At 42.5% G+C, this 12,212-nt stretch overlaps 1 protein-coding gene across 3 annotated transcripts in view; it reads left to right on the forward strand.

The window, feature by feature from the left end:
• The window catches only part of GADL1 (glutamate decarboxylase like 1), a 103,403-nt gene that overhangs the window by 17,248 nt on the left and 73,943 nt on the right, over positions 1-12,212 (forward strand). For all 3 annotated transcript variants that reach the window (XM_082193453.1, XM_082193452.1, XM_082193454.1), the window contains exons 2-8: positions 98-273; positions 790-916; positions 3,885-3,975; positions 5,098-5,204; positions 6,273-6,388; positions 11,668-11,747; positions 11,862-11,916. In XM_082193453.1, coding sequence (XP_082049579.1) covers positions 98-273; positions 790-916; positions 3,885-3,975; positions 5,098-5,204; positions 6,273-6,388; positions 11,668-11,747; positions 11,862-11,916 — 752 coding nt within the window. The remainder of the gene's footprint in view (positions 1-97; positions 274-789; positions 917-3,884; positions 3,976-5,097; positions 5,205-6,272; positions 6,389-11,667; positions 11,748-11,861; positions 11,917-12,212) is intronic.

Here is a 12,212-nt window from a genome sequence, read left to right on the forward strand (position 1 = left end):
TTTGCAATTATAGTTGTGACAGTCTTATATATAGTTTAATTCAGTGCATGATGCAATTGTCACTGTTTTTTCCCCATTTTATCTTACTAATTTACAGCTAAAATGAATAACCAGCGGGAAGCACTGCAGAGAAAGAAGAACGCAATCTTAGTGGATGGCGTAATTTTAAACGGCCCAGTGGCAGATGCAAAAGCAGGAGAGAAATTTGTGGAAGAGGCCAGCAAGATCATAATGGAGGAAGTGATAAAGAAAGCTGCGGATGTAACAGAAAAGGTAGTGATCTCAAATGTAATACTTTTCAGTACATAATTCACAATAAACTGTCACTTTCCTCATCCCTCACATGCCATTATCCTAAACGAGAAGCCAGTTTTTTCCTAGTACGGCCGTACCTTGCTTTTCGAACAGCTTAGTTCTCGAATGGTTTGACTCTCGAATACCGCAAACCTGGAAGTGACTGTTCTGGTTTGCGAACTATTTTTGGAAGCCAAACGTCCGATGGGGCTTCCGTGGCTTCTGATTGGCTGCAGGAGCTTCCTGCAGCCAATCAGAAGCCTTGCTTTGGTTTCCGAAAGTTTTGGTAATCGAAAGGACTTCTGTAACGGATTCCGTTGGACTTCCAAGGTATGACTGTATGTGATTAAAAATTGGCACAGTTCTTCTTTAAAGACTTATTTTCAGTTATTTACATTTGTGTATTTAACTGAGGGTCTGTAGTGGGAGATAATATATGAATGCTGTGTCCTTGGCAAGTTTCTTTCCACTAACCCGATATTTTCCCCAAATTAGGTGTGTGAGTGGCACCCTCCTGAAAAGCTGAAAACGTTGCTTGATTTGGAATTGAAAGACACCGGAGAGACCCATCAGAGACTCCTGCAGTTTTGCCAGGATATTATACGTTTCAGTGTCAAAACCAGTACGGATCCTATGTCTATTATCTACTGTTTTTATTCCATTAAATACTATGATGCTCTTTGAAATTCCGTTTTTGGAACGTCAGGCTGTTCTTGCTTTTGCTGTCTGACAAACAAGGTGACAGTTTGACAGATTCTTCATTTTCTGCTATGTCAAACCAGAAAGACCCGTAAGGCCCATTTTGGATGTACGACACCAGCTTCATAAGCCATGGTTTATGAAGCTGTGATTGAGCATCAGGGCTGTGCGCTTGTCCATCACTTCCTGATGCTCACCCCTGCGGCTTAATATTCTGGTTGGTTAACCAACATTAAACCAGTTTTCTGGCTTAAATAAAGCAACATCCTAATGCTGAAGTTGGTGTGGAAATGGAAAACAGGAAGAAGGGCATGGTTCAAGTATTCGTTCTTGACTCCATAAACTATGGTTTATGAAGCCAGGAACCTAAGTCTGTAAGAGTTTATTTTACTGTTGCTCTGGGGCAGTTCCTGAAAACTGACATCTGTGGGTGAGTTTTCTATGTCTTGCCTTAATGTGATGCTGCACTTACTGTATGAATTGGGAACATCATGAAATGAGTTTCCCTGCCATTATGCAATTGGCGGTCAGCTGTTGTAGCAGAAAAAATCAGTACATGATGGCCCTGGTTCACATTGTATAATATCATAGCACAGACTGAGGATATTTTTTTCTCAAGATGTCAAGACTTATTGGTAAGGAATACATTGGACAACATTCCTGTAAAATGAAAATGCAAATCATGGTATAATTAAGTTTAAACCTAACTTTATGAACAAATGAATATTACGGCTTCTTCTAAAGCTTTTATTATGTAGGGGTGTGGGAGGAAAATAAATGTGCAGACAGAGCCCACAGTAAATGTTAATCTATTGCTATTATTATTAATTTCATTTCTATATCGCTTTATATTTTTTAAGAGGGGGGTGAATCTCAAGGTGGTTTACAACCTACGTTAAAACATCAAATAAAACTATCCAGAATTAAACATTACTGAAGAAAGCCAGATATAAAGTATACATTCAAAGCAACATAACTAAATGGAAACTAAAATATTATCTTAAAGATAATACATTACAAAGGAGGTCAACTACAGAATGCACACATAGTGCAGCAAAGATAACAAAAAATTTATCTTAAGCATTTCAAAAGAAAACATTACTAAAGGAATATAAAATGCACATTTAAAACAGCATAATTAGCAAGAGAATCAAGTACTGATTGATTTTGTAGCTGGAGTCAATCCAGGCCCCTCCTTCCCAGGCCAGGTGGAAAAAGACTGGCAATTCAGGGAACAGGTCTTCTAGGACTTCCAGCCAGTTCTTTATTTCAGGGCTCACTTAAGCGTACGCAGAACCGGCACCTCTTTTTGTTGTTGTTAAAAAGTGTGGCACTTACTATAACAACTTCATGGTGAATGCTAGCACCTATTTTTCTAGAAGAAGAAAAAAGCACTGGTTGTAGCTAATCAATACTTACGAAAGCTTCAGAGGTAAAATTCCCAAGTGTGCATTAATGTTCTAACATCCCATATGATGGATCTAATTCTAACTCTTTTTATCACAGAATGCTAGATAGCTTTAATATGCTCTTTTTCATTATTGATGCTGTTTACCTATTGCTTATGCAGCTTGAACTATTCCCATGTAAGATAACAAACTCTGATAAGCTTTTAATTATTTGTCTTTTAACAGAGCCTCTTGTGTGTCTCTTAAAGGGGACAGCATAAGTTTAAAAGTATAGATAAAGGGAGAAAATACCTTTCTGAAACTTTTGGAGAACCCCCCCCCCTAAATTATGGGCAGTGTAATAATATATTTATTTGCAAGAAATTATATACTGCCTACGTTAAGAAAACAGGGACGCGGGTGGCGCTGTGGGTAAAACCTCAGTGCCTAGGACTTGCTGATCGTAAGGTCGGCGGTTCGAATCCCCGCGGCGGGGTGAGCTCCCGTCGTTCGATCCCAGCTCCTGCCCACCTAGCAGTTTGAAAGCACCCCTAAGTGCAAGTAGATAAATAGGTACCGCTTTATAGCGGGAAGGTAAACGGCGTTCCGTGTGCTGCGCTGGCTCGCCAGATGCAGCTTGTCACGCTGGCCACGTGACCCGGAAGTGTCTGTGGACAGCGCCGGCTCCCAGCCTATAGAGTGAGATGAGCGCACAACCCTAGAGTCTGGCAAGACTGGCCCGAACAGGCAGGGGTACCTTTACCTTTACCTATGTGCTCTATATATCCACTATTCCTATTGGGTAAACTTGTCCTCATTGTATATAGAAAGTGAGGGCAGATAATAGAAAGTTCAAATGCTCAATTTTTCCCCAGGACCCCTGCAATTAAGTGTGTAGAGGTTTACCTTCTTAGCGACGAAACGGAGACAACCCCCCACCCCCTAAAAAATACTAAAACAAGAAACTATCTTTTTGTCTTTATGCCACCCAGTTTCAATTTAGAGATCTCTCTACTTCTGTAGTTAGAAGTAGAGTTGGGGTTATTCTTTCGTTTGGAGAGGCCTTCCACCTCATCAAATAGATCAGACCCAATTCTAAGGGGACACAGGTGTATCAATAAGCAGGTGTGCCTTGAAGAGGCCTGGCTCAAATTCGGCTTCGCAGTGGTCCTGTGCGCTAACTTTGTCCCTCCCTGACAGTCCATCTCTCAGGCAAAGGAAGAAGCCTGGAGCCGGGGGGGGGGGGGAAGGATTAACAGTCAGCGCAGAGCTTCTATCTGTTCAAAAGAGGCTGCAAGGGATACACAGTGTATCTCTTCCTGCAGGTACTTGTGGGACTTAAAAATCCTCCCTTTTCAAGCAAGTGATACGAACATCCTCTGCCCTCTGGTATTTATCAGGAAGGGCTGATCATCATCTCTAGCTGAAACTGAGAGGAGGGCTTGCGCATTGGTTTTCCTGCACCACTTACGCTAACCAGATTTATGTCTTTTTAATTTACAGATCACCCAAGATTTTTTAATCAGTTGTACGCTGGTATTGATTATTACTCTTTAGCAGCGCGTTTCATTACTGAAGCATTAAACCCGAGTGTGTAAGTGCTTTTTATTTTTAATTGATCTGCTGGGTCTGCCATGCTGTTTCAGTGCAACAAATTCTTATTTCCTGCAGATTTCCATGTGCGTTAACAGCATTGATGGTGGGGTGGGGTTTTTCAGATGTTGGATGAGTTAAAGCTTATTTTGTCATATTGTAAATTCAGTATAGACACTCAAGTGAAGAAGTAGAGGAAACTCTTGGCTTAAGAATGTTAGAAGACCCATGTTGGATCAGACCAAACACTAGTCCAACACTCTGTTTGCATAGGATCCAACCCTACGCTCACAAGGAATATCAGTGTCTTTTTCATGTTCAATTGGTATTTTCATGTTTCAATTGGTATTATGCTGCCTCCGATGGCAGCCCTGTTTAGGGAAGTTTTTAATATTTAATGCTGTATTGTTTTTAACCCTCTATTGGAACCCGCCCAGAGTGGCAGGGGAAACTCAGCCAGATGGGCGGGGTATAAATAAATTATTATTATTATTATTATTATTATTATTATTATTATTATTATTATTATTAAGGCTATGGATGGGAAAGGGAAAGGACCCCTGGAAGATTAAGTCCAGCCAAATGTGACTATGGGATGCAGCGCTCATCTCACTTTCTAACCAAGGGAGCCGGCGTTTGTTCACAGACAACTTTCTGGGTCATGTGGCCAGCATGACCAAACCGCTTCTGGTGCAGAACCAGAGCAGCACACAGAAACGCTGTTTACCTTCCCGCCAGAGCAGTACCTTTTTATCTACTTGCACTTTGACATGCGTTCGAACTGCTAGGTTGGCAGGAGCAGGGACCGAGCAATGGGAGCTCACCCTGTCGCGGGGATTCGAACTGCTGACCTTCTGATCGGCAAGTCCTAGGCTCTGTGGTTTAATCCACAGCGCCACCTGCGCCCACTATAAAACCTCACGTGGGCTTGACTGCTGTTATCCCTGGTACCCTGGAATACTGACTACACTCAAGGAAGGGATCCATCATTTAGCTCGTATTCTTCTTTGTTCAGCTATTCATGCTCTCTACCTCACTACCTTTTCATTCAATTTTCTTAAACACATTTTGTCAAAGCATTGTTCACACAGTTGCCTTTTATGTCACGTTTATATATATTCAGATATACCTATGAAGTGTCCCCAGTGTTTTTGTTAGTGGAAGAAGCAGTCCTAAAGAAAATGATTGAATTCATTGGGTGGGAAGAAGGTGACGGTATATTTAATCCAGGTAAGAAAGTATCCCCCCCTTTCTTCTTGCATGCAATTTAATTTAATTTAAAGTTATATTTTTCTGCTTTTGCCAGTGCTGTGTGTTGGAGTAAAGCCTTCGTTAGGTCACGAGTGGTTCTTAGGCAAGTACATTCCCCTGCTTGGGCAGCCTGGTTTTTACAGAGGGATAGAAGCATTTTATGTTACATAGTTCATGGTGCTTCCTCCTGCTGTGTGAACAGCAGTGAAATATGAGGCCAGATCCGTACCATTTTTGCGTACTCTGAGGTTCAAATGTGCTACCAATGTTCAAATGATCTTCCAAATATGATCCTCACTGCGAGAAGTGAGGTTACAGGGAATCAGGCAAGTGAGGTTACAGGGCCTTCTCGGTAGTGGCGCCCACCCTGTGGAATGCCCTCCCATCAGATGACAAGGAGATAAGCAACTACAACCTTTAGAAGACATTTGAAAGCAGCCCTGTATAGGGAAGTTTTAGTATATGCTGGAAGCTGACTGGGGCAACCGTCAGATGGGTGGGGTACAAATAATAATAATAAAATTATTATTATTGTTGTTGTTGTTGTTTGTTGTTATTATTATTCACTCATCTCCTTGAAAGCATTTTTGACAAGGTTACCATTGGAACCTCATGGTAACGAAAAGCCCAGATATATTTATTTTAATTTTAAAATGTTTTTAAACTTTTTTTTCACGCACTGTTCAAAGCTTTCATCTCTTAAATGTATTACTGTGTATATATTTTTAAAACTTCAGATTTTATTTACCTTACAAAAATTAGGTCAACTTGTTTTAACACCTGATTTTATTGATAATTTAAATGCATATTTCATATGGTTTCATGTGAGCAGCTTAGAGGTTTTTTTAATCATTATGTGGTATATAAATCCTGTTTAAACATTCAGAAAGTTGTACCTTGATGTGGCTAATTTTTGCTGGTAACCCTTCGCTGACATGGCAAATGTCCACGCCTGAACATTGGGCATCTCAGTGCTTATAAATTGGAAATGCGAAGTATTAATGAGTATGAGTGTTGTATGAATCTTTTCCTTTTCCTTTTTTAAAGGTGGCTCTGTTTCTAATATGTATGCGATGAACTTAGCAAGATACAGATACTGCCCTGACATAAAGGAAAGGGGCCTTTCAGGGATGCCTCGACTGGTGGTATTTACGTCAGAAGAGGTAAGCAACCTTCCTCCTTTGTAATTATTCAAAAAGTACATCATGCTGGAGGGCAGATTCAGTGCCAGATTTACGTACAGTGGTACCTCTGGTTAAGTACTTAATTCGTTCTGGAGGTCTGTTCTTAACCTGAAACTGTTCTTAACCTGAAGCGCCACTTTAGCTAATGGGGCCTCCTGCTGCTGCCACACCCCCAGAGCACGATTTCTGTTCTCATCCTGAAGCAAAGTTCTTAACCTGAAGCACTATTTCTGGGTTAGCGGAGTCTGTAACCTGAAGCGTATGTAACCTGAAGCGTATGTAACCTGAGGTACCACTGTATAAGCTAAACAAGCTATAGCTTAGGGCCCCACTCTCTTGGGACCCCCAAAAAAATTTAAAGGGAAAAAAACCTGGATGTACATTTCCAAAATATAAGATAAAAAACAAATAAAATAAAACCTACATACAGCAACAGATTTTTGTGTTGTGTAGGCTCCTATGATGTAAGTAACGGGCCCTGCCTGCTAGCCTGCTCCCTAAAATATCACTGGTTTGCTCATTTCTATATATAGGGTGCCTACATTCTGCATGGACTGACGGCATGGCAACATGTGCAAATGGCTTTAGATACCTATTAGGTTCATAAATGGCCATATAGCATATATTCAAGACAGTGACAATTTGTTGTTGACAAAGGTCAGCTGGACATATAAAGGGCCCCATTACCTTCAGTAGCTTAGGGCCTCATCAAACCTAAATCCGGCCCTGTTCGAGAAAATGTATTTGTTATAGCAAGCATAAAAGGCTTATCACTAGCATAGAGAATCAGTGCTGGTCTAGGATCCAGGCTTGAACTGGTTCTGTCCGCTTCTGAATCTCTGAGGCTGTGTACACATTACCCGGTTAAAACACAGCTCGGTTCTCAATTTGGATGGAAAGTTAATTGAGGGGAAAATGCGTGGAAACATAGCATTTCATAAGAAACGGCAGGATTGATATGGATTGTGTTGGTGGGATCAGGGCCGGATTGTGTTGGTGGGATCAGGGCCCTTTATATAGCAGGCGGGGCCCATTACTTACATCATAGGAGCCTGTTGTTGTTGTTTAGTCGTTTAGTCGTGTCCGACTCTTCGTGACCCCATGGACCAGAGCACGCCAGGCACTCCTGTCTTCCACTGCCTCCCGCAGTTTGGTCAGACTCATGCTGATAGCTTCGAGAACACTGTCCAACCATCTCGTCCTCTGTCGTCCCCTTCTCCGTGTGCCCTCCATCTTTCCCAATGTCAGGGTCTTTTTCAGGGAGTCTTCTCATGAGGTGGCCAAAGTATTGGAGCCTTAGCTTCACGATCTGTCCTTCCAGTGAGCACTCAGGGCTGATTTCCTTCAGAATGGAGAGGTTTGATCTTCTTGCAGTCCATGGGACTCTCAAGAGTCTCCTCCAGCACCAGAATTCAAAAGCATCAATTCTTCGGCGATCAGCCTTCTTTATGGTCCAGCTCTCATTTCTATAAATCACTACTGGGAAAACCATAGCTTTAACTATACAGTGGTACCTCAGGTTAAGTACTTAATTCGTTCCGGGGGTCTGTACTTAACCTGAAACTGTTCTTAACCTGAAGCACCACTTTAGCTAATGGGGCCTCCTGCTGCCGCCGTGCCGCCGGAGCACATTTTCTGTTCTCATCCTGAAGCAAAGTTCTTAACCTGAAGCACTATTTCTGGGTTAGCGGAGTCTGTAACCTGAAGCGAATGTAACCTGAAGCGTATGTAACCCGAGGTACCATTGTAGGAGCCTACACAACACCAAACACTGTTGCTGTATGTAGGTTTTATTTCATTTGTGTTTTTATTTTTTATTTTGGAAATGTACACCCAGGTGTTTTTTCCCTTTAATTTTTGTGGGGTGCCCCAAGAGAGGGGGCCCCTAAGCTATAGCTTGTTTGGCTTATACGTAAATCTGGCACTTGGTGGGATCACACTGGATGCAGAGTAAATGGAAGTGTGTGCATAGCCCAGTTAGCAAAAAAAATAATAATATAATTGTAAGAAGTCTCATTGGAAATCCTTCCAGAACTGTATCTCTTCTGCTCTTTTCTAAGCTCATGTAGTAGACAATATGCTGTTTCAGCACCACTTCACTTGCTCTGCACTCTTGCTCCCTACGAGTTTTGCCCACAGTGAGAAGCCTATTGATAGACTTTATTTACATTGTGGGTGGGGGATACGCACCTGTCTGCTTACCTGCAGTCTTTCTGTTCCTTGCTGTATTCCTCTCCCTTGGAGATAGCTTTCCTACAGTGAGTTAAGAGACGAAACATTCATTTATTTCCACCCACCGCTCCAGTGTTGGGAGTAGAGAGATACTGTTTTAAATTACAGCAGAACGGTTCCACGCTCATTTCTCAGTTAAAATAAAAAATAACAACGGCACAACAAAAACATCTGTTTTTTACTTCAAGGGGCTTTCTTTGCTTGATTATTACACGCTACTCAACTGATAATGACAAATCACATCTCCCTAAAAGTGACAAAAAAAAAGCCTGTTCTTAATGGTTTGTCAAGAGGGAATAATCTAGTCCAGGAACAAATTGAAATGCATTGTTTGGAATTTATTATTTCAAGCTGATGTAAATGGAGTGTTGTGTTCTTCAGTGATTGTATTTTAACAGCAATTTGCAGTAATCTGCATTCCCCCCCCCCATGGCAAAACAATTTAAAAACTGGACGAAATGTTTCCCCCGCTTTTGTGGGACCATTTATCCTTTGTTGAAGCGTGTCTAGGATAGTCAATGTCTTTTTGCAGGGAAGGTGCACTCTAAGAATTTGTGGGTGGGAAGGAGGTTGAATCCTTTACCTTTCAAGTAAGAGGTGTCAAGGGTTTGTTTTGTTACTGGGATGAACAATGCTATATTATGGGGGCAGCCACCTTTTGCCATCAAGGATGCCCTTGGCAAACACTATGGCATTGCCTCATTCTCAGGAACAGATAGGGGCTGCTGTCAGCTACCCAGCTTATTTCCATTCAATGAGAGAACAACCTTTTCCCACCTCATATGTACAGGTAGTTTCATCAGATCAAAACGTAAGAAAAATGCCAGACTGAATACTTCATTGAAACACTTCTATTAACCGCCTACTTTGGTCTGCTTAGTAAATCATGGGAGTAAATTTGGGGGGACTTTGACCAGGTATGGATGCAATGACAAGCCATGGTTGGTTGTTGTGGTAATGTGGCTACATAATAATAATAATTTTTATTTATACCCCGCCCTCCCCAGCCAAGGCCCCGCGGGCTCAGGGCGGCTAACAAGCAATAATAAAAACAAGTTGAATGAATACAACTTAAAAACAAGATTAAAATACAACAATTAAAATATTGAAACATTAAAATGCAGCCTCATCACGGGAGGAGAAAGGAAAAAAAGAAAGGGGGAGGGCATCAAATTGGCTCCAAGCCAAAGGCCGGGTGGAACAACTCTGTCTTACAGGCCCTGCGGAAAGAAATCAGATCCTGCAGGGCCCTGGTCTCATGAGGCAGAGCGTTCCACCAGGCCGGAGCCAGTGTTGAAAAGGCCCTGGTTCTGGTTGAAGCTAATCTAACTTCCTTAGGGCCCGGGACCACTAGGGTGTTGCTATTTATGGACCTTGAGGCTCTCCGTGGGGCATACTGGGAGAGGTGGTCCCGTAGGTCCCAAAGGTTGCATGACCTTTCTCTCTTGAAAACTCCCACTTTTGGACCAACCACAGTTCTCCATTATTTCTGTACTCTTGAGAGCTCCATTGTTTGTTTTAGCTAACTGAAATTAGAACAAAGTCGGGACCAAATTATCGTGGGCCCTTAATTGTCATCTTCTCATACTTCTATACTGTTCATAACAAGAGCTGTGATTCATTGTGCTGCCTTTGTCCCCCCCATCCCCCTGCCCACTTTGGAGATTTTGCTGATCTATTCTTTTCTGAGCCCGGAGAGGTTTGACATTTTCTAGTAATTCAATGTCACACTCCCTTTGATTGAGCTTAATAAGTGACTCATAGCTTACTAATAAGGAGCTGTTTTGTGGGAATCACTTGCAATTCGAATGAAACCTTGAAATCTCTAGTGAGTGCCACATTGTAGCTTTGCACACGTATTTCATTATTGATGTAATTCAATGTACCAGAAGATTAATTATCCACCTATGTATGTTATTATTCACACAACACTCTGAGTGAATGGATTCTAAAGCCTTTGTGAATGTGCCATGTTAGAAAAGATTGGCTGGTGGTAGCTGGTGATATCTTCTGTGCATTTAGTTAAAAATGGGGGGGCCCTGTCAAAAAGGTGGGGCGATCCATCTCATCAGAAAAAGTGTGACAGGATTGAATACCTTTAATATATTCATACCCACACATAAAAGTGCAGTATTTTTCATAATTATGTTCCTCCTTAACTGCATTTGTGTGAACTCTCTTGAAGAAAACTGAATTAATTAACCACCTGGTTTCACCTGCTGCATGCGAAGGAACAATTTAAGGCGTTTTCAGGGTGGTTGGCAAATATATTAATTTAACCCTTAAATAACATAACAATTTGCTCCAGTTTCTTATTCCTCCCTATTTTATTATTATCATTCTACTAAAATAAATAAAGGTAAAGGTAAAGGTACCCCTGCCCGTACGGGCCAGTCTTGACAGACTCTGGGGTTTGTGCGCCCATCTCACTCAAGAGGCCGGGGGCCAGCGCTGTCCGGAGACACTTCCGGGTCACGTGGCCAGCGTGACAAAGCTGCATCTGGCGAGCCAGCGCAGCACACGGAACGCCGTTTACCTTCCCGCTGGTAAGCGGTACCTATTTATCTACTTGCACCTGGGGGTGCTTTCGAACTGCTAGGTTGGCAGGCGCTGGGACCGAGCAGCGGGAGCGCACCCCGCCGCTGGGATTCGAACTGCCGACCTTTCGATCGGCAAGCCCTAGGCGCTGAGGCTTTAACCCACAGCGCCACCCGCGTCCCTTACTAAAATAAATAAGCTCTCCTAAATTTTTCTAGATAGCTCAGTCAGTAGAGCAATTACTTTGAGCCATGAAACCAGAGGTTTATGCCCAGTGCTTAACTAAATTTAAGGTTCAAAAAGCTCAGAATTCCCCCCCTCCCCTACTTTGAGAGGGGAGGATAATGCTCACCTATTTTGCAATTCTGTGGCTGTCATTGGTTTTGTGAAGCCTTGATTTTTGCCCAAAACCGGCAACGAGTGTGCCTCAGGAAAATTATTTGGCGATATGTCTGCCGTTAATTGTTTGATTTTTTTCCCTTACTCAGTGTCATTATTCCGTGAAGAAGGCAGCGTCGTTCTTGGGGATCGGCACACAAAACGTTTACTTCGTCAAAAGTGACGAAAGGTAAGGTGACCGAAGCCGTCGAGGCCGACTGATGATCCTTTTAAAATGCTGAAGTAGTGCTGAAAGCGAGTAACCTATTACATAACTGAAAAGTTTTAAATCTGTGTCCCATAGAGGTAAGATGATACCTGAGGAACTGGAGAAACAAGTCCATCGGGCAAGGAAAGAGGTGAGAGGGGGAGAGAGAGTGAGAGAGCAAGAGAGAGTCTGTGTGCCCTGTGAAAGGCATACCTGATGTGCATTTGTGTATGGCAGTCTGCTCCAATGGGGGGCAGTGTTGCGCACGGGCCACGGTACAGTGGTGCCCCGCAAGACAAATGCCTCGCAAGACGGAAAACTCGCTAGACGAAAGAGTTTTCCGTTTTGGAGGTGCTTCGCAAAACAAATCTCCTATGGGCTTTCTTCGCAAGACGAAAATGTCTTGCGAGTTCCTGCGGATTTTTTTCCCTTCCCCTCCCTTTTTCT

This window comes from Podarcis vaucheri, assembly GCF_965113315.1.
Source record: "Podarcis vaucheri genome assembly, chromosome: 12".
In the NCBI taxonomy this organism is placed as follows: Eukaryota; Metazoa; Chordata; class Lepidosauria; order Squamata; family Lacertidae; genus Podarcis; species Podarcis vaucheri.